At 36.1% G+C, this 24,053-nt stretch overlaps 1 protein-coding gene across 1 annotated transcript in view; it reads right to left on the reverse strand.

Annotated features, from left to right (window-relative positions):
- Nucleotides 1–1,882: 1,882 nt before the first annotated feature.
- The window catches only part of ghrhrl (growth hormone releasing hormone receptor, like), a 44,083-nt gene continuing 21,912 nt past the window's right edge, over nt 1,883–24,053 (reverse strand). Inside the window, exons 9-14 of the mRNA XM_056449581.1 lie at nt 22,093–22,153; nt 20,593–20,662; nt 18,073–18,164; nt 11,318–11,447; nt 5,559–5,600; nt 1,883–1,984 (exon numbers count right to left, since the gene is read on the reverse strand). Coding sequence (XP_056305556.1) covers nt 1,883–1,984; nt 5,559–5,600; nt 11,318–11,447; nt 18,073–18,164; nt 20,593–20,662; nt 22,093–22,153 — 497 coding nt within the window. The remainder of the gene's footprint in view (nt 1,985–5,558; nt 5,601–11,317; nt 11,448–18,072; nt 18,165–20,592; nt 20,663–22,092; nt 22,154–24,053) is intronic.

The raw sequence follows: 24,053 nt of genomic DNA on the forward strand, positions 1-24,053 counted from the left end.
AACCCATTATTGATTCTGTTTATTTACTCGTGTATATGTATGTACATTTATATTTATTCAGTTTTTAAATTATTTTCAGTGTAATTATTGACTAATATGAAAATGGTTATGTAATTTATTTACAATACAGTTTGTACAGTAATATTTTCTGTCTTTAAGTAGATATATTATATGAGAGACTTGCTTTGTTTACCAAATAAAGTGAATCTAATTGGATTTGCATTGTAAACATTGAATAAAAGTTAAAAGGTATTTTTTTTATTTTATATATTAAGGTTTTAGTTGTCATACTCCCAAAATTATTCCGCATAAATCCGCAGATTTTAACAAAATTCTCTGCAAAAATAGTAAAAAATGTCTGCACATTCTGTCTGGCTCTAGTAATGGGTAACTTTCCCCAATTCCTATTTCACCTAAAATCCATTAATTTCTCAACTGCAATTTCTTAATACAAACATTAAGATCCAACTTGCATACATAAATATATTATATTCATTTTGAATGATATTTTTTACACAAATGTTATAAGAAAACAAGGGATTTTGAGGAGTATGACAATATATTTATGTGCTCATATTCATTTTAATTCACCTTCAAGTCAGTTTTGCAATGATAAATTCCAGTATTCGACTAATATTTTAGCATAACTCTTATGAGTGCATGAACTTCACAGATACATGAATATTTAAGCCTCAAATAATGCAATACCTCTGGGGTCACTGTTTGTAGCAGGTTAAAGTGGAGGATCTCGCTTTAAAGGGGACCTATTATGCAAAACTCACTTTCATTAGAGGTTTTTAAACTATTCAGTGGCAACAATGTGAATATTATCAGCTTCAATTCTTTTTTTTGTGATCACACTTGATATAAACAGTCTGCAGAAACACTTTGATTAACAGTTTCATGTTGTCCATGTCATCAGAGAGGAAAGGCCCTGCCGATTAGTGACAATCTCTCCCTCATTAGCATAGAAGTTTTTGAAGCTGCCACTATGCTGACACACAGGTGTTTGTAACTCCACCCTCTTTTGAAAACAGCACAATCTCATTTGAATTTAAAGAGACAGTCACCACAACGGCACAATTAGTATTAAAGCCTAAAAAGGGCAGATTCAAATGGTTATAAAACATTATGTGGGGTATTTTGAGCTGAAACTTCACACGTACACTCTTGAACAGGGGTAGGGAACCTATGGCTCAGGAGCCACATGTGGCTCTTTGACCAAAAATATGTGGCTCTCCAGCTGTAATAATATAATAAATTATATTTTAAAGTTTAAAAAAATTATAGGTGTCACTAGAAATCAGTTTAAAATGGAAAATACATTTACAATTCCCTTTATTTGGTATTTTCTATAGCAAAATGAACAGGAACTCAGTTTACAATAAATAGTTTCAAGTTTCAACCAATGCCCGTATGTGGTTGAACTTAAATCGCAACACCAATTAAGCGCAATCAACTTACATTTCTATGGTAACCTCACACATAAATTCAAACAACATTCATGAGTGGCGAAAAAGAAAATAATTTCTAAATAGTTTTTTCTTCATACATTGTGATGCGTCATATTTGTTTATTTTTGAGTTGTGCATAGACATAAATAAAGATTGTTTATAAATAAAGGTTTTGTTATACACACACACGCCTTAAATGGCTCTTTAAAAAATGCATTTGATAAAAAAATAAATAAATAAATCAGAAATGGCTCTTTGCTGAAAAAAAAAAGATTCCCGACCCCTGCTCTAGAACATCAGAGACTTATTTTACATCTTGTAAAAAGGTGCATAATAGGTCCCCTTTAAGACACTTGTCATAAACGGAGCGAAACAATATACATACGATAAACAAGTGTTTGATATAAATTGTTCTGGTCTGAGCGACTCTAGACTGGAGTGTCCATCTGACTTCCTTTCACTCCGACAGGGACAACAGCATAACTTCCTTCTTGATACCGAAGCCATCGGAACCGTATCTCATTCTGAACCTGAAAACAAAAAAATGATCATAAAAGGAGAGATTTACCCCAAAACCTTGTGTTAGGATATAAACATTTACACATTACATGGGTTTAAAGAGACAGATCAAGCAATAATTTAAATTATGGAGGGTTGTTTTGTCCAAACGGTCTTCAGTTTATCATCCTTTGTGTTCAACAGAAGAAAGAAACTCAAAGGTTTTTAACAAGTAGAAGAGGAGTAATTGATGACAGAATGTTAATTCTTGGTGAACTATTGTTATGCTGGTAGACAGAGATGGTTCTTTTCAGTTTTACTCAAAACAAAGTTACTAACCACAGTGGGAATTCAGAGGGTTGATGCTGTAGCGATCTTCTGTAACAGCAATGTAAGCATCAACTTCAAAATGTTATCGATCTCACTTGTAGTTTGATCATAGGAGACTTAGCAGGTATCCAGACACACAGTTCATCTAATGCTGATCTTCTGGTAAACACTACACAAGTGTAAGCATTCCTCTAGATCGATGAGAAGGATTAGAAAGTATGTAATGGCCATCCGTTGAGGAGTATACAAGCACACAGTTCATCAGAAGATAGCAGATCTTCTAGTAATCAGCAGATAAGAATAATCAATTCCCTTGATCAGTATGAAGGGCTCAATATTCAGTACTTCAATAGCTGACGATTGAGAGGAGAAGGTGGGTTTTTATAGTGTCCTTTGGTGATGGGGAACAGGTGCGAGTCATACAAGGCTGGTGAGAGTTCACGGGATTGGATGGAGGTGGTTTGTGAAGGAGAATGATAATTGGGTGAGCAGGAACGAGCCGGGGATGTGACAACTATCCCTTTAAGTAAAATGTTTATATTTGTTTAATATTATAAAGGTCTGATATTGCTATGGAAGCCTGTTTCCCAATATAATAAAGTCATAATAATGAGAAGTGTTCTAAAAAATAATGAATTAAGGTATCATCATACAACGACTTACCTTCTCATAATAATATATTATATAGATATTTTCTAATAATGACAAACATCTAATAATAATGCCTTATAACAAAATAAGTAAATTAAGTAAAATAATAAAACTAATCTAATAACAAAATAACGAAAGTAAGAAAGCAAGTCATTACAAGAAAATAAGGCATTATTATGAGAAAGTGTTTCATCGTTATAGGAATTTATACTATATATATATATATATATATATATATATATATATATATATATATATTTATTTATTTATTCATTACAGAAACATGCAGGCTTCCATAGGGATAACACTATATATATATATATATATATATATATATATATATATATATATATATATATATATATATATATATATATATATATATATATATATATATATATATATATATATACTGTATATATATATATATATATATATATATATATATATATATATATATATATATATATATAAAGCATAAATATATATATAAAGCATATATATATATATAAAAAGCACACATATATTTTCATTCACTGTGATTACAAATTCCACAAAATATTGATTGTTTTTACAAGGCACACTTGGTTACTATTCTGAAGTTAAAACATTGGTATTGTGACTAAAAATTGATAGAAATTATTTTTATTGCAGACTTGGAAGAAATGGCAAACTAAAAAAATGTAACAGGGTATCCACGGGGTCTTAAAAAGTTAAAATGTCTTAAATCTCAAAAGCTAAATGTTAGGCTTTAAAAGGTCTTAAATCTATTGAATTGGTGTGTTGCAGGTCTTGAATCATTTTTTAACAGGTCTCAATTTCCTTTGTTCATGTAAAACTACCAAATCTGGCCATTAATTAATTCATTCATTTTTGGCTTAGTACCTTTATTAATCAGGGGTCGCCACGGTGGAATGAATCGCCATACAAACGTTTAACTTTTTATTTAAAATAGCATTTAATTACTTTCCTTACAGTAATTTGGTAAAATGTTCTCCATTTATTTACTGCTAAAGATACTGACCTGACCTAGATTTTTTATTATTAAATTATTATTATTGTAGCTTTAAATGTATTAAATTATAATCATTTTTCATAGGGCAAATGAAAATCTTTTCCAAGTGGAATATTTAAATAAAATCCTTAGCATTTAGCCCTGTATAAGTCTAAAATTTCATTCATAATGGTCTTAAAAATGTCTTAATGCGGAAAATGCGGAAAACCTGATTTAAGTAATTCAAAAAAGAAGAATATTTTATGTGTGTAAATGTAATGTAGATTAAATAACTGGTCTCATAACCACCCGTGCATTTTTATTTTCATCCTTAATTGCTTATTGGCCTTTGAGCAGAGCTCTTGATAATTCTCCAATCTGTTTCTTAATCGAATTAATAAAGACTGGCATTTTGTTGGGCCAGATTTTGAATACAAATGTTACTTGATCCTTTGAGAATGCGGATCTTCTCCATTCACATACAAACCTGATTTCACCACACAACAAGTTTGTCCAAATATGAAAGATTGTTTTAATCAATAATAACCATTTCAAATGACTTAATATTAGTCACTATTTTATTTTTTTTTTAAATTCAACAGCTTTTAACAAAACTTTAAAATTATATGTCCTCCAACTAGCCTGTAGATTTTTTTTCCCTTTTTTCTAATTTAATTGAAGGCTTAAAATGCTTAAGGCATGCTGTAGGCCTACTTTAATATACTGTATGTGTCTTACCGTACATTCAACAGTCACAACTATATAGTCTGATATAGTCTGATTCCCCGTTGGTGAATTACCATAGTGATTCACCAAATATAACCATTTTTTAAGAGTCGTTTGTTTGTGTATCAGACCACAGTGGTTACATCGATTCACCAAATAGAACTATTTTAAAAGAATAATTTGTTTGTGAATCAGACCACACTGGTTACACCAATTCACCAAAAAGATCCATTTAAAGAGAGTCATTTGTTTGTGAATCAAACCATAAAAATGTAACCAAATATAACTGTTTTAAAAGAATCATTTGTTTGTGAATCAGACCACAGTTACACCGATTCACTAAAAAGAACCATTTTAAAAGACTCATTTGTTTGTGAATCAGACCACACTGGTTATACCGATTCACCAAATAGAACTATTTTAAAAGAGTCATTTGTTCAAGAATCAGACCACAGTGCTTACACTGATTCATCAAATAGAAACATTTTAAAAGAGTCCAATGTTTGTGAATCTCCCCAGAGTGGTTACACCGATTCACCAAAAAAGAACCATTTAAAAGAGCCGTTTGTTTGTGAATCAAACCATAGTGGTTACACCGATTCACCAAAAAGATACATTTGTTTGTGAATCAGACCACGCTGGTTACACTGATTGACCAAATAGAACCCTTTTAAAATCAGCTGTAAAATATCAAATGTTATATAGATAGAAAGTAGATATACAACTTTTCCAAATCAATTATTGGAAGAAAGTTTGTTGATAAAACTTTTCCAGAATGTTAGCAAAGCTCCCATAAAGTTTTTTAATATAAGACATGACTTTGTTCATATATAATCAAGCCTCTGGTATATTATTTGGACTTTCTGGGTTTAAATTATTTGTATTTTTGCGGTGCAATCACTCACCTCCTGGTTCAGGAAACAGTAGAGAATTGCCACAATCAGGCCCTTAAAGAAAATCAATGAAAAAGAGAACGTCGGTGTCTGCAAATTACAGTCTGTGTTTAGAAAATCTTCCTCAGATCAAGTCTCCGCAAATATTAAAAATCCATCTCCGTTTTGCCTTTCATCTCAGATTGAGTGTTTTGAGAAAAATGACATGCTTTTAACACCATTTCTGAGCCCATGCCGTGTTATTTCTGCATAATCATGGATGTGTCTGTGTGATTTGAGTGAGTGGGGTTAGATCCTAATCCTCCATGTCTGTCTATAAGAGACTGTCACTGTGAAGAACTGACTAATATCATGCAAATAAAAGAGTTAATCCAGTTAATTCCACATTAATGGCATTCAACAGCTGTCCCATTTCACAGGAGTGGATATGAATAGGATCTCAAGCACAAAGATCCTATTTTTGTTCATGTTCAATTACAAACTTGAATCAAAAACATGCAGCGCTACACACACACACACACACACACACAAATGTTGCTGCTTGTTCAAAAAAGTTGGGACAGTGTGGAAAATAAAAACAGAAAGTAGTGATTTCCAAATTTACTTTGGCTTGTATTTCATTGCAGACAATATGAACACAACATATTTCATGTTTTTTCTGGTCAACTTCATTTCATTTGTAAATATACATCCTTTCCTGTCATTCAGGAGCAGTTTAGGGCTAGTAATCAGGTCAATTGATTAAATAATGTCATTTGAAACAGGTGGTGTCAACAGGTGATTGTTATTATGATTTAGTACAAAATCAGCAAGTAAGGTCTAGTCCTTTAGGAGCAAAGATGGGCCGAGGATCGCCAGTTTGCCAACAAATATGTGAGAAAATTATTGAAATGTTTAAAAAATGTTCCTTAAAGAAAGCTAGAAAGATACTTCACCTTTAACAGTGTAGAACATCATTAAAAGATTCAAGGAATCTGGAGTAATTTCAGTGCGTTAAGCACAAGGATGCAAGCCTAAGCTAAAAAACCATGATCTCGAATTCCTCAGGTGGCACTACATCAAGAATCTTCAATCATCTATAAGCAAAATCATCACATGGGCTCAGGATTACTTTGGCAAATCACTTTGGTCAAGTTCCACAATGCGTAGTTACATTCCAGTAAAAACTGTACTGTGCCAAAAGGAAGCCCTATGTTAACAATGTCCAGAAGCGCCTCTTCTCTGGGCTCAGAGGCATCTGGGATAGACCATAACACAGTGGAAACGAGTACTGCAGTCAGATGAATCAGTATTTCAGGTATTTTTTTAGGTAGAAATGGATGCCGTGTGCTCCGGACCAAAGAAGAAATGGCTCATCCAGACTGTTACCAGCAACAGGTACAGAAGCCAGGGTCTGTAATGGTATGGGGTTGTGTCACTGCCTTTGTCAAATGTAACTTGCACTTCTGTGATGGTACCATTAATGCTGAAAAGTAAATAGAGATATTGGAGCACAATATGCTGCCTTTCTACTCCAGGGACACTCATGCATATTTTAACAAGACAACGTAAAACCACATCTTGCACACATTACAAAGTCCTGGCTGTGGAGGAAGAGGATACAGGTACTTGACTGGCCTGTCTGCAGTCACAACCTGTCTCCAATATAGAATATATGGTGCATTTTGAAGAGCAAACAAAGACCCCGTTGCCCACCTTAAGACTTGTTTGCAGGAAGAAAGAGACAAAATTACAGCTGAAGCACTTCATCATTTGGTGTCTTCAATCCCTAAATGTCTTTTAATAGTTGTAAAAAGGAATGGCGACATTACAAATTGGTAAATGCTTCACTGTTTCAACCTTTATTGAAATGTGTTGCAAGAACCAAAATTGCAATGCGTTTATTTTTAAAAATAATAAATCATGGGGAGGACGTTAAATAATGTTTGTTGTGTTGTCTGCAATGAAATACAAGTCAAAGTATATTTGGAAATCACCCCTTTCTTTTTTATTTGAGTTTTCCATACTGTCCCAACCTTTTCCTATTTGTGGTTTTGAGTTCAATCCACATAAAGTTGACAAACAATCAGTTAACTTAATCATTTTTTGTTGGGACAACATGAAGAAATTGTGTTGGGGGAACTACTTGGTTAGTGGACATGTAGCATGCTTTACCTGCCATTTCTTTAAGAGGGCGAAATGTTGAAAATAAAAGTAATTTTACATAGTGTCCTAACAACACGCAACATGGCAAGTTTCCAGTGAGTAATTTGGGTGTCTGCACTAAATATTATTCCTGAGCTTTATTTTTCAAACCGTCTGCTAGTTATGTGGTATTTCTGTTGTAAACTATCTGCTGCTGCTTTTAGCAATGTGATTCATTCACAAATGACTCTTTTAAGTGAAGTTTACTAATTTGGAGTGGATCACAAGCTTATGATTGCTCACGGCTGGACCTGCATTATCCAATTTATGCTTCACCAATCAGAAGATTCCTAAGCCACAATAAATACCCTTAGTTCCATATAACAGCCATCTTCATTTTGAAGAATTCCCCCTTTCACCCCTAATCCTCCTCCTTTTCTAGATGGGTGGCATGGTGGCCCAGTGGTTAGCACTGTTGCCTCACAGCAAGAACGTCACTGGTTCTAGTCTTTTCCAAGTCAGCCAACATTTCTGTGCGGAGTTTACACGTTCTCCCCATGCTCATGTGGGTTTCCCCCGGGTTCCCCGGTTTCCTCCCACCGTCCAAAAACATGCAACTTAAGTTAATTGACTAATCCAAATCAGCACCATAGACATGCTCCTAGTAAGTAGTTATCTCTTAAGAGCAATAACTATCTGTTCATTAGCTACTACAGCAGGAGAGTTCTCCAGATCTACCTCAGCTCAAACTCCCCTCTATCCGCAAACGGGAGGGAGCCCCGAGCTCGAGTATCTTCTGAGCTCAGGGCTTTCTCCTGGGACAGCATGCCAAACAAGCTTTATAATCAATCATCAGCTAAGTGTGAACTCTTGAAATACATTTTGTGGTTCAAAAATGTAAAACACATCCTGAGAAGTCTGATTCACTAACAACAGATGAATGGTTTAAGAGAGGAATTTGTTTGTGAATGAAATGAGATGCTTCACAAATGATTCTTTTAATTCAGTTCTGTATGAATTTAAAACATGCAGAGTCACAAGTGTAGTGTAACTTAAAAACAAATTAATCTTAATATACATATATATTTGTGTAAAAAACACAGTTCTGTACTGTGAAAAATACTGGACCCGTATTTTGTGATTCACAAGTGTTTTCTGTATATTTATGGTCGTGAATCGCATCATAGGATGTTGATCTCTGCTCTGTCGACTATTGATGTTGAGAATTTAACTCTACAGTTTAACAAAGTGACTTTTATTGACATTTTACTCGTTTGAAATAATAAAATGTGTAAGAAATAACATATAGAGAAAAATGTCTGTAAAAAAAAGTACTGGCAGCTTTTTACAAGGTTTTTGTAGCGTAATATACAACACCAGCCCAGACAATATATCACTTTAAACTATTAAATTTGTCCACAAAAGTCACTTTTTAAACTATTCAGCATTAAAAGCTTTTGGAGGAAATATCAAGTTCCCAAAACACAATCCAAAAGCATAAAAAAACATGAATCACAACATAGTGTACTTTAAATTTAGCTTTCAAAGAATGCAAATAGCATTAAAAAGCACACATCACGGACATCATTTTATCCCTCGTGTAGACTTTCAGAAGAAAGTAACAGACTTCCTGTTGGAATTAATCTGCAAAATTAGTCACCGGCCCTTTAGGAATCTCAATTAGTGTTCCAGCTAACGAAGATATATTAGATTTGATTAGATTCAACTTTATTGTCATTACACATGTACAAGTACAAGGCAACGAAATGCAAGTATATCTCTAAAACCCAAACGTCTGTCTTCAGTCTCCCCAGATCAGAGGTGAGGATGAAAAATCTTCTCTAGTGTGTAAGGGAAAATACGACATTACTTTTGAAATGATTTTTAATGATATGATCACACATGCATGAATAACTGAGCATCAGATTAGACTTACCATTTTAATAAAATCAAAAAGAAACATAAGCATCATCGCTAAAAATAGTCAGTTCTTTGTCAATTGAACTAGACTGATTATGTTGTCTGTTTATGATTCACTTCAAAGAACTCGTATGAATCCATTCATTCATTCATTCATTTTCCATTAGCTTAGTATCTATTTTAGAGGTCACCACAGCGGAATGAACCTCCAACTATTCCGGCATATGTTTTCCGCAGCGGACACCCCTCCAGCTGCAACCCAGTACTGGGAAACACCCATACACTCTCATTCACTCACACACGCACACACACAATACGGTTAATTTTGTTTACCCAATTCATCTATAGCGCATGTGTTTGGACTTTGGGGGAAACCGGAACACCCAGAGGAAACCCACACCAGCACAGGGAGAACATGCAAACTCCACTCAGAAATGCCAACTGACCCAGCCAGGATTCGACCTTCTTGCTGTCAGGCGACAGTGCTAACCACTGAGCCACTGTGCTGCCCTATAATATTTATATATTGTCGTTTGTTATCAGAATACACTTCTTATGATTATGATTCACTACACATAACCGATTAAAAAGATTCTTTTATTTAATCTGATCACACGGGTTGTGCTGTTTTTAATTCCATAAAGATTCATTTAAAAGACTCATTGTTAGTTAATCAGATTGAACACTGGTCTAAATAAATAAATAAATATTCATTCACAAACAAATAAGTCATTTGTTTGTGAATTACACCACAGTGCTACTCCGATTCACCATATAGAACTGCTTCAAAAGAGTCATTTGTTTGTGAATCACAACACAGTGTTTACACTAATTCACAAAATAGAACCGTTTTAAAAGATTAAAAGAGTCATTTATAAGTGAATCACACACAGTGGTTACTTCGATTCAACAGATTTGTGAACCATTTTAAAAGAGTCATTTGTTTGTGAATCAGACCACACTGGTTACTATGACTCACCAAAAAAATGTGTTTTAAAAGAGTCATTTGTTTGTGAATCAGACCACACTGGTTACTATGACTCACCAAAAAAATGTGTTTTAAAAGAGTCATTTGTGTATGAATTAGACCACATTGGTTACATAGATTCACCAAACTATCGGTTCCCATCCAACCTGATAGAGCTTAAGTGGTACTGCAAAGAGGAATGGGCAAAAATTCCCAAAGAAAGGTGTGCCAAGCTTGTGGCATCATATTCAAAAAGACTTGAGGCTGGAATTGCTGCCAAAGGTGCATCAACACAGTATTGAGCAAAGGCTGTGAATACTGATGTACATGTGATTTTTCAGCTTTTTTATTTTTAATAAATTTGCAACAATTTCAAAAAATCTTTTTCACATTGTCATTATAGGGTATTGTGTTTAGAATTCTGAGGAAATAAATGAATTTAATCCATTTTGAAATAAGGCTGTAACATAAAAAAAAAGTGCAAAAAAGTGAAGCACTATGAATACTTTCCAGATGCACTGTTTATAAATGTAAGGAATTATTATTATTATTATTATTATTATTATTATTATTATTATTATTATTATTATTATTATTATTATTATCAAATGTTTTATTTTACATCAACTTCAACAGCTGGAATTTTAGTAAACAAACAAAAAATCATGGCAAAGGCTGTGTGTAGTAAGTTTACATTTATAAATAGACTGGTGCTGAGCTTTGGGTTTAAGCCGTGTGGTGCTGATAGTGTCTGGATAACCTGGAAGGAGCCCAGACACAGCTCAATGCAGAGCCGCAAGCCCATGTTGAAGTAGTCTGGGAGAAAGCTGAAGATCATGTAATGACTGCCGAAGAGAGGGATGAGCAGGAGCGTGGACTTGGTCAGTCGCCTGAGGAAACAGAGATAAAGATGGAGAGGAGGATCAGTGAGAGGGTTATTGGGCAGATTTAGTGCTGACCGCTTCTCATGCATGGAATTGGCAGACTCAAAAGAGCATGAACATAACTATTATTGCATGACTTCAGACCAAGATTGACTTTAAACCTATAATAAATTATCATAAATTATAAATCTATTAAATCAAGAAAACTATTGGTCAAAACAAAAAAGATTTTGCTCTTCTGCTCGCTCTGGATAAGTACAGTTCTTGGGGAGTAGGAAGGGTTGTACCAGTGATTCGCTCAGCAGTCCGAACTATTCAACGTAGTCTTTGGAGATCGTATGTAGTAGTTGAGCTAAACCAGACAGTTATTGATGTGCAGATGACTGATTCAATGATGGAGGTGTAGAACTGTTTCAGCAGCTCCTTTGGGAGGTTAAACTTCCTCAGCTGACGAAGAAAGTACAGCCTCTGTTGAGCTTTTTTGACAAGGGAGTCAATGTGAGTGTCCCACTTCAGGTCCTGAGAGATGGTGGTGCCCAGGAACCTGAATGACTCCACTGCTGCCACAATGCTGTCCATGATGCTCAGTGGGGGGAGAGCAGGGGGGTTTCTCCTGAACCCACTATCATCTCCACTGTTTTGAGCGTGTTGAGCTCCAGGTTGTTGTGACTGCACCAGACAGCCAACTCCTTAACCTCCTGTCTGTAGGCAGACTCGTCACCGTCCTGAATGAGGCCGATAAGTGTGGTGTCATCTGCAAACTTCAGGAGCTTCACAGAGGAGTCTTTTGATGTGCAGTCATTCGTGTACAGGGAGAAGAGCAGTGGGGAGAGGACACACCCCTGGGGGGCGCCAGTGCTGATTGTGCGGTTACTAGATGAGAATTTTCCCAGCTTCACCAGCTGCTGCCTGTCCGTTAGGAAGCTGTTGATCCACTGACAGACAGAGGTGGGCACAGAGAGCTGAGTTAATTTGGGCAGGAGAAGTTTTGGGGTGATAGTGTTAAACGCCGAGCTGAAGTCAACAAACAAGATCCTCACATAGGTCCCTGGTCTGTCTAGGTGTTGCAGAACATAATGCAGTCCCATATTTACTGCATCATCCACAGACCTGTTTGCTCTGTATGCAAACTGAAGCGAGTCCAGTGAGGGTTCAGTGATGTCCTTCAGGTGGGCCAGCATCAGTTTTTCAAAAGACTTCAAACATTTTTCAAACATTACAATGTTTCAAACATTTATGAATTTCTTTTTTTTGTTGTTGAACACGAAACAAGATATTTTGGAAATTGCTGAAAACCTGTACCCATTGACTTCCATAGTATTTGTTTCATCCATAAACAGCTGCCAGAGTTCTTACCAGGTCTAGAAAATTTGATCACATCACACCAATTTTATCCTCCTTACACTGGCTGCCTGTTAAGTTTCGTATTGAATTTAAAATATTGCTTCTTACATATAAAGCTTTAAATAATGTAGCTCCTGTTTATCTAACCAATCTTCTGTCTCGCTACAATCCAACTCGCTCTTTAAGGTCTCAAAACTCAGGGCTTCTGGTAGTACCTAGAATAGCAAAGTCGAGTAAAGGAGGTCGAGCCTTCTCATTTATGGCTCCTAAACTCTGGAATAGCCTTCCTGATAACGTCCGAGGCTCAGACACACTCCCAATTCAAAACTAGATTAAAGACCTATCTGTTCAGTAAAGCATACACTTAGTGCACCACTTAGGGGGCTTCCACACAGGTTATGCGTCTTGTTGATATACACTGTGAACATCAGCTACGCTAATTATTTTCTTTATTCTCCATTTCCACCTGGGGATACTCTTCCCGAGGCCCTTAGACTATGCAGAGCCACTGATTCGATCCAAGACCAACGACGAGATGATCCCAAGGTTTCCATATCCTGGACCAGGCCGAATCCTGAGCAGCTACAGAATTATTTGAATCCCCTTTTGAATTTATTTTTGTTTTTTAAATATTTCCCAAATGATGTTTAACAGAGCAAGGAAATGCTCACAGTATGTCTGATAATATTTTTTCTTCTGGAGAAAGTCTTATTTGTTTTATTTCGGCTAGAATAAAAGCAGTTTTAAATTTTTTAAAAACATTTTAAGGTCAAAATTATTAGCCCCTTTCAGCTATATATTTTTTTTCTATAGTGTACAGAACAAACCATCGTTACACTATAACTTGCCTAATTACCCTAACCTGCTGTTAATCAATCAACCAAGTTAAGCCTTTAAATGTCACTTTAAGCTGTGTAGAAGTATCCTGAAAAGCAAGGTTGAGCATTGAGCTAACAACCCAGCTCATAAAAACTAGATGTTTAAATATTAAACTCCACAGTTAAGCCTTTAAATGTCACTATCACTGTATAGAAGTGTCTTAAAAAATATCTAGTCAAATATTATTTACTGTCATCATGGCAAAGATAAAATAAATCAGTTATTAGAGATGAGTTATTAAAACTATTATGTTTAGAAATGTGTCGAAAAAATCTTCTCTCCGTTAAAACAGAAATTGAGGAAAAAAATAAACAGGGGGGCTAATAAATCTGACAAACTATATATATATATATATATATATATATATATATATATATATATATATACCAGCCAGATCTCACAAGAAAACGTAATCCGTAGGAGTTTAGTCATACGAAATTGTACGATTTTAAAAAGGAGGCGTGGCACCTAACCCCACCCCTAAACCCAACCATCATTGGCGGATGAGCAAATCGTATGAAAATGTACATATTAGATCGTACGAATTTGTACGAATTAGCCACTAAATCAAAAAGTTACGAATTGCCGTGAGATTGTGTTGTATATACACACACACGCACATTTGATTTTGTAAATGTGAACATATATATTAAGTAAATATCATAAGTAGATTTTAAATATATTTGTACATTATATACAATTCATGCATTCATTTTCCTTTCCATTTTGTCGCCTATTATTCAGAGGTCACCACAGCAGAATGAACCGTCAAATATTCCAGCATATGTTTTATGCAGTAAATGCACTTCCAGCTGCAACCCAGTACTAGGAAACACCATGCAAACTACACACAAAAATGCCAAATGACCTGGCTGAGGCTCGAACCAGTGACCTTCTTGCTGTGAGGCGACAGTGCTACCCTTGTAAAAATGATTAAGTGAACTTAAATGATTTGTGTTGGGACAACATGAAGGAATTGTGTGGAACCCAGCAAATTTTACTGTGTTCCCTCACTTAAATAAAATGGCAATGATCTGTTCCTTTAAATGTAAATATAAAGTAGAAGTGCCTCTGTTTTAAAGATGTGAAAATTACACTCGCAGATCAATGAGCTCATTTTGCTTTATATTATGAGCACCACCGCACACAATGAAAAGCACTTGAAAGCATGACCATAAAATATTGTGGTAAAACTCAACACGGATTCTGGAGTGCAACTGACAGGCCTGTGTGAAATCTGCATATGCATGAGTCCACATACAACACAACAACAGCAAACACTCATTTTCAGCTGACACAGAAGAGTCTCTTCATAATTACAACATTAACAGGAATAAGCAGCACCTCCACACATCTCTGTCCAGATAATCTCTGGGTCATTCAGGGCTCTCCAACATGAGCTGTGCTGGGCTGAAATCCTCTGACACATGGATATACAAACAGTGCTCGATTGTGATTCTTGTGTTGCTTGGTAACAGTGTAGGTTTTAGAGCGAGAATTGTTCACTGCAATTATTGTTATTAATATGATTCAAGTGACCATAATATTTATTCAAGGTTCTTTAATGAAGGCATGATATTATCAGTGTATACGACCAAAACCACAGGTAATACAAGTACAAAAACATGACATTTCTTTACTGTTAAGAAAAAAGTTGGCGGTTCATTCCACTGTGGTGACCTCTAATAAATAAACGGACTAAGACGAAGGTAAATTAATGAATGAATGTTTATTTTTTACAACAAATGCAAAGGTATATTTAGGTATTTTCATGGTGTTCTATTAAGCACCATGACATACCATGTAAAACATATATATTTTTAGCCTTACTCTTAGGTCAGGACTATTCAATTGGTGGCCCGCAGGCTGAACCCGGCCCCTGAGGCAATTTGTTCCAGCCCTCCAAATAGTGTGACCAAGACATCAAAAATTTTATTTACTTCTGTCAAAAAACGACCGCTATATTTATGAAGAGACGTGTGTCTGTTTAATACAGCACAAGTTGGAGTTTAAGGATGTGCAGAGCATGAGTCTCCTGACATTAACCGAGTGATGCAAGCAGCCGAAAACATTTGGATATGTTTGTAGAAAAGGCCTTTTGTATAATGCACTGATATCATTAATAGGGATGCAATGATTAGCCGATTTCACTATTAATCCACTTTAATTCATTACGGTTAATTAATCGTAAAAGCTTCTCAACGCCAAGTTTCTGTTGCATGGAACGAAACTCCTGCAACTAAACAAACTTATGCCAGTACGCACGCACATTGGATTAACTTTAGCAGCAAGTTCATTATTTCCAATGGAGACGTGCGCATATTGGGAGTGGTGCGTGCACGGCTTGCAAGCGGACCTCCAGGTGCACACAGTAGAAATGATCTCACACTGTGGCGGTGATGATGAAGTCAGAATCTCTAGTGGCACTTTGATTCTGTCAGCTTCTAAAGCAGGGGTCACCTCATCTCGAAAAGCCAGACTTCAGACTGACGGATGATGTTGGCCTCTTTGAATGGTCAAAGACTGAACACAAGGCTATATGATTGACAGGTTAGCCAACCAATCATGTTTCATTTTGTGCAGTGTCATGCTTAATGGGCTTTATTATAATACAATATAAACATTGCAGCTTTTTTAATCCAATCAGACTTGTTTCCAGGCAGGCTAGAATTTCTGCAAACTCATCTCCAGGAAATCTTGTATATTCAAACCAATCAGAGGTCAACTGAGGATCTGCTGAAGTGTTTCCAGAAAAGTGGATGTGGTTCACCTTTTGCGGCCTCGCAGTTTTGCAGATTTTTTTGTGTGCAGTTTGACAATTTGTTTTTTACATTTACATTGTGTTCTGCATCCTGATTGGCTGTAGACCATTGTCAATCAATCTCCTCCGTGTCTCCTGTACAGTACAGAATGCGTTCAGCTTGCCAAATTAACATAAATCTTCAATCGCTAGCAGTGTGAGTTCCAAGACCATCGTAAAGGGGGGCACACACCAAATGCACCACAACGCGCCACAAATTTTATAATTGCAAACATAGGGTACACACACCGGCATCGCAAGTCGGTGGCTGTTTGCGGTGCCCTGCTATGACTCAGGACAGTTTATATTTCTGCCGCACCACAGAGCATCTTCTGAATAATTTCATTTTAAATAACACACGAATGTGCGCATCCAGTGTGTGTTACTTCCAACAAACAATTTTGTGTTTAATAGACATCTAATAGACATCTATATGTAGACAGCATGGCTAAAACAAGGCTTAACTTGGGCTGTCAGTGAAAATCTAATAGACATCTAAGAATAGCCCAAAACAAGACTGTCAAACTGTCACCTTAGAATAATAAGGTTCTATATGACATTTTTGTCAAAATTAAGTTATTCACATATTCTTAATAAATGCCAACTTATTTACATTTTGAGATGTTTTTTTTATATGTTTTTGAAATTTTTTATTTAAAAAAACAAGTGTTACACACATACTGTTTGCTATGGAATACAAAACCTTTGAAGCTCAATATCTCAAAATCATTCAGAACGCAGATAGAACCTTATAATTCCAAGGTGACGAAATAGACAGACTTTATATGTGTAGTCATTCATTTTGTTTATTTGATGACTATTCTAGTTTTGGCCTGTTCTTGGACGTCTATTAGATTTTCACTGACAGCCCAAGTTTAGCCCTGTTTTAGCAATGGCTACTATGCTTAGACATCTATTAGACATCTTCCAAAAACCAAAAAATGTTTGCTTGGAACTGTCATGTGCGGTGCGCATCTGGTGTGCAACCCCCTTAAGGATGAAGTCTGCTTTAGTTTTGTGGATCAGTGACTGCAGGATAAAGAACATTTCGCTGGATGCCAACATTGTCCGCACAGAAGATTTATGAACCTTTTGCGATGAATGTTTGCGCCTGACAACAGGTTTTGATCTTTGGTTTCATTCTATAATACTGGACTTATTGTTCCTCGAAGGATTGAACTTTGAGAGTGTTTAAACAAGAGAGAAAAGTGTGAAAATGTTCATGCCTGTCTGAGAAAAGTGTATAAAGTGTGTAGTGAGGGGTTTTACAGCCTTAAAACATCTATAACAATTGTAAACAAATAGCTGACTACTTTGCAGATTTCGCCTATTGTGGATTATTTTTAGAACGTAACTCCCGTGAATAATCTTTTCTTTTAATGCATCAGTCTGTGTTTTACCTTACACTCAACATTTGCTGCTTGTCTACGTCTCTAAAATGAGTTGAATCAATATAATTCCTATTTTTTTTTGAGACAACTTAATTGTTTTATGTACAATCTACTTAAATTTCTAAACTTAAGTTAATTTAATAGATTTGAGTTGGAACAACATGAAGAAATTATGTGGAACCCAACTTTTTTACAGTGTATTTTCTGTCGCATGTACCTGTACTGGTCTGAATTGTTGAACTGGATCAAGCGAGGGTTCAGTTTCTGCATCAGAATCCTGATAATGTTCAAGAAGAGAAGGAAGTTCACCTGGACAAACAGGAAAATAGCAGAAGAAAATAACTGTGCGAGCGTGTTCATTCATCTTTCAGTGGTGTAAAGTAACAAATTACAAATACTCAGATTACTGTAACTGAGTACAGTTCTCAGGAATTGTACTTTTCTGAGTAGTTTTACAAATGTATGTGAGTAAACTCTCTCTTCCTTAAACCTGCAGTCACTAATTTATACACTACCTTACAAATATCTTGTCTTCGATCCCAGTTGTAAAAGCAACAAATAATAGCTTGACTTCTAGTTGATCATTTGGAAAAGTGGCTGAAAGTAGATTTTTCTGATGAATCATCTGTTGAACTGCATCTCAATCATCACAAATACTGCAGAAGACGTACTGGAACCCACATGAACCCAAGACTCTCATAGAAATCAGTCAAGTTTGGTGAAGGAAAAATCATGGTTTGGGGTTACATTCAGTATGAGGGCGTGTGAGAGATCTGCAGAGTGGATGGCAAGGTATCAAGACATTTGTGCTGCCCATTACATTACAAACCAGCAGGATAGCGCTCCTTCTAATACTTCAGCCTCCACATCAAAGTTCCCGAAAGCAAAGAAGATCAAGGTGCTCTAGGATTGGCCAGCCCAGTCACCAGTCATTAATATTATTGAGCATATCTAGGGTAAGATGAAGAAGGAGGCATTGAAGATGAATCTAAAGAATCTTGATGAACTCTGGGAGTCCTGCAAGAACGCTTTCTTTGCCATTCCAGATGACTTTATTAATAAGTGATTTGAGTCATTGCAGAGATGTATGGATGCAGTCCTCCAAGCTCATGATGGAGTCAGACACAATATTTATTCTTTTTCCACTGCAGCATGACTTTATATTCTATACTGGACATTATTTCTGTTAAATGACAGACTTTTGTCTGAGCAAAGTCAGATCTTATTGTCCTAATTATATAATTAAAGGCATCATCATATTTTATTTTGGTAAAAGAAGCATAATTTAGAGGCCTTTGCCTTTCATTTAAGCCACTTGTGATACCAAATGATCAACTAGAAGTCAATTTATTATTTGTTGTTCCTAAAACTTAGTGTTACATGGGTCTGTGTTCATTTATTTTATTCACTTATTTATTTGCTATGCTTGTGTGCTTTCGGCGCTTGTTTGAGTTGTAGGTGGAGTTTTCAAACGTCCGGCTTGGATGACACAGATGACGTCACTGAGGATTCCCTGTATATAAGGCTGACGGCAATGGCAGCTCAGTCTCTCCTCTCTCTCGCTCACTCTCGTTGGCTTGCGCTCAGGCTGTCTGGTTGGCAGTGGCCCGCGCATGCAATGTTGTTTTTTGTTAACTTTTAGATCCTTTAGCCTTCTTGATGTGTTAACTAGTTTGTTTATTTTGATACTTTGTTTATTTTGTAGCAGGTAGCGGATACTATTTTTCATAGTCATGTTTTGTTATTTATTTAGTTCAGTAAAGGAAAGCAGTGGCCCAGAAGACTCACTTGCTTTGTATTCTTTTAATGGGAGCTCTAGGTAAGATCTGTCCTGTAAGAACAGTTATAATCAGGGAACTGTTTTGTTTAGCTGCCCTACCAGTCTACATGATTTGTTAATAATATTCTTTTTGTCTTTTGCAAATTTGATTTAATGAGATTAAAAATGTATTGATGGGACGTCAATTTGTCGTATTCAAGCGTCTTAAGCGACTTAAACCGCGATGTTATTATTCGAGCCAGTTTTGGGCTGTAACACTTAGACAGGCGATAAGACTTTTGTCAGTTAGTGTATGTTTATTTTTTATTGTCTGTGGTGATTGGGGAAGTAGAATAATCAGTCCCGAGATTCCTGTCCAATCAAGCTGCACATATAAAAATGGCATCAGACAGACGCTTAATAAATGCAGCAAACATGTACTGGCATGTGGCACTGAAAGCATCAAAAGTGTCCAAATGCTAAATATTTATACTAATGAGAAGATGAAGGATGTCTACTGTATGATGAATGAAATCATGAATGACCTTAAACAATAACTAAATGCACTACAGAATATTACGTTTTCAAACACAAGCACAAATTGCATGTATTCTATCAGTTCGGCATGAGCTTGGTTTGTGGCACCACATGCTGGACACCTGTAGCCTGTTATTCAGGGTTCCAAGTGCATAAACCCAGTGCTAACATATCGGCACAGCTAGATTTTTGCCCCTTGGGTTACATGGATTTCACTGTGCATCTAAATGTATTAACCTTAAGCTACATTTTTAATTTGCAGGGTATACGGTGGAATAATTTTCACAGTGGATACTTACTCACTACACTTGAGTACATTTAAAAGGGCTACTTTTTACTCATAGTAGTATTTACAACAGATATATTTACTCTACTTGCACTATATTTTAATAAGTAATGGTACTTTTACTTCCTTTTACTTCCCACCGTTGGTTATCTTACCCCAATAGATATTACAATAGGGCCCTTTATGATCCACCAATAAGGAGACTCTTCATTTATGTCCCAGCATCTGGAGAAAAATAAGACAGCCTGAATGACACAGAGCTAATAAAATCTGTACTCTTTTTTTTTTGCTCTCAGACATCCATTAAAAGACTCTGAAGTGAGCGGATGTAAAGAGGCATACAATAACAAACAGTGCCCTCATACGCTCTCAACAGATGATTGAAATATGAAAAAGGTCATTCAAGTCATGCAGCTTCACTAAACCGCGCTCCAGAGCAGCTTTTATTTAAGCCAGAATGTGTTCTGTTTGTATATTTTTCTAAATAAAATAAGTAATGTTTGGATATGTTAAATCCAGTCCAATGGATGTTGCGTTGCTGTGAATTTACTAAGGTATCTGCATGGCTTTAGTGTGTTTCTATGGGGTTGCAATGGTATTCTCAATGATATAAGATGCTTCTATTTTGTTTTGGATGATTTTCAGTGATGCTAAGCAGTTGCTAAGGAGTTTTCTGGTTAAAAGGTGGTCGAAAAGGGTTGTTCTTAATCTCTTAATAAGTTATGGATGTGTTTAGGGCATGACATGCATTAAATCAATCAGAGTCTCATCTCCCATTCCTTTGTCACGACGTGGTGCATTCGGTATTTACATGGTGGATAAAATTCTTCACAAGCGTGCATGCGTAAGGGTAAAGCGCATAAACTGATTATATAGCCGGATGCCACCAAATAATAATAATCTATAATAATCTTTTACATTTCAATCCTTTCATTTCTGATATTTAAAGATTTTTTGTGGCTGCAAATCCCTGTCAGTGTAATAAGCAAAGTGTACGCATGTTTAGAGGTGCATATCACTAACACACTCTTTAAATTACAAAAAAAGTCGGCGCCAATAGCCTAGTGGTTAGTGCGTCGACACATAGCACCAAGGTGCTCACGGCGACCTGAGTTCGATTCCTGGCTTGAGGTCCTTTGCCAGTTCTTCCCCTATATCTGCTCCCCAAACTTTCCTGTCTGTAAAATCTCCACTGTCCTATCCCAATAAAGGTGAAAACCCCTAAAAAATATTATAAAAAAAACATGTGACATTGACTTTCGACCAGCTTTTAGTTGGTCAATGGCGCGGTATATTTAATCCTTTCATTTTTAATATTTAAAGATGTTTTTTGCAGCTGCGCATCCCTGTGAGTATAATAAGCAATGTGTATGCATGTATACAGGTTAATACTTGGTCAAAGCTTTTACTTGGTCAAAGTCGAAGTCTATTTCAGTTGCCTAAAAATAGCAATGCACCAACAATGTGTCTTAACAATTGTCCGTTTTAGACCATTATGCAGACGGGTGCATAAATGAGCACAAATACATTTGCTATTTAAACAACGTGCTGTAGGATGTGAAAATTGATCATTGCCGCATTGCACATGGTGTTTCATAGGGGCTTAAGTATGAATGAGCACCACTTAACAAGGTATAGGAAAATTGTGTAATTACTCAGTGTCTTCAAAATACAGCCTGGAGAAGATCCAGAGGACGATGCAGACCAGTGGAACACCTGTCAGAATAGACAAGAGACAGACAAAAAGATTATTGTTAATAAAAGAGAACCTTACAGAGAGGGATCAGGATAAAAATAAAATAAAAGAAGCATATAATAAACCTAGAAGCTCTTATTTTCAGTGATTATAATTATAATGGTGCTGAATCTGAACATTTTGATCAAGGTTTTATAAATGATAACGAGACAGACGCATATTAAAATATGATTCAGAGCTGTGTGTAATATTTATTGACTTTCAGTTGTCACTAAAATTTGTCATGATTGCAAAATTTATAATTAAGCATTAATGAAAAAGATGGAAATTAGGCAGCATTCATGAGGTATTAAACATGTCTGCACAACAAACAAGAGCACATGCTTTTACTTGGCTAAAATGGAAATCAGCGGATATATTAATATATTCATGAAACTTTTCTAATATGATACATGAGCACATAAAAAGATATTAAATATATAAATTAATTTTATGAATGAATGAATGAATGACAATTAGCTTATTATTGGATTTTTAAAACGTCTTAAAAGTAACTTTTAACATTACCCTATTAACATTCAAATACTTACATTAACGTGTTTAACTGTTTTTATGGTAATTACACAAATTATTCATTCATTCATTTTCTTTTCGGCTTAGTCCCTTTATTAATCCGGGGTCGCCACAGTGGAATGAACCGCCACGTTTTTACGCAACGGATGCCCTTCCAGCTGCAACCCATCTCTGGGAAACATCCACACACACTCATTCACACTCACATACTACACTGAAAAAAAGTATGCATGCAAAACTGTCGCAAACAATTTATTTGTGTTGAATTTAAACAAACAAATTAAATTTAACAATGTTCAACTTAATTTGTTTGTTTAAATTCAGCCCAAATAAATAGTTTAAAACCCCTTAACGTAAAAAAAATTGAGTCAATCCAAGGAATCATTTCTTAATAATTTTTTTCAGTGTACGGACAATTTAGCTTACCCAATTCACCTGTACCACATGTCTTTGGGGGAAACCGGAGCACCCGGAGGAAACCCACACGAACGCAGGGAAAACATGCAAACTCCACACAGAAATGCCAACTGACCCAGCTGAGGCTCGAACCAGCGACCTTCTTGCTGTGCGGTGACAGCACTACCTACTGTGCCACTGCGTCGCCCACAAATTATTATAATATAATATAATATAATATAATTCTAAAATGTAGAGATGCAAATTATCATATGCATTTGTTTATATTGCAAAATATTTTATATATTGCAAAACATTCAAGAAAGCATCAGATTCACCAGGAAGGTTCATATAGATTGCAAGGGCAGATACTGATAAGGTCAGGGACTGGTTATTATGTTGGGGCCTACTGTTGTCGTTCTCTCGTTCTCTCTCTCTCTCTCTCTCTCTCTCGCTCTCTCTCTCTCTCTCTCTCAGGTAACGTCCTGGTTATGTCGGTAACCCACGTTCTCCGAATAGGGAACGGAAACGTGTGTGTTCCAAACATATGGGAGTATTTCAGGTGACGTATCACTCTGTAGAGTAAGAAAACGGGCCAATGAATGCCAAATGAGTTGGCGGAGCTCAGCTTTACAGCTGATCCTGATTAGTCATTAGCGCTATATCAGTCTGCTGCGGAGTGAGCTCACTAGAATTTGCCTGCTGAAGAGCCGATCACTCAGCTAACTGCTGGAGACTCTGTGCTGTGGCATTGTAGACGCATGTCTCCGTTCCACATTGGGGGAACGTGGGTTATGGACATAACCAGGACTTTCCCCTTCATATGGGAACTCCAATGTGTGTCCTCCAGACATATGGGAGTGTATGGAAAACGGCACAGCAGCTAAGCCTGTCATGCTCCTGATGTGCAGATAACCAAGCGTAGAGTGAGCCCACTCACAGTGCTTGCAG

This window comes from Danio aesculapii, chromosome 23, assembly GCF_903798145.1.
Source record: "Danio aesculapii chromosome 23, fDanAes4.1, whole genome shotgun sequence".
NCBI classification, from domain to species: domain Eukaryota; kingdom Metazoa; phylum Chordata; class Actinopteri; order Cypriniformes; family Danionidae; genus Danio; species Danio aesculapii.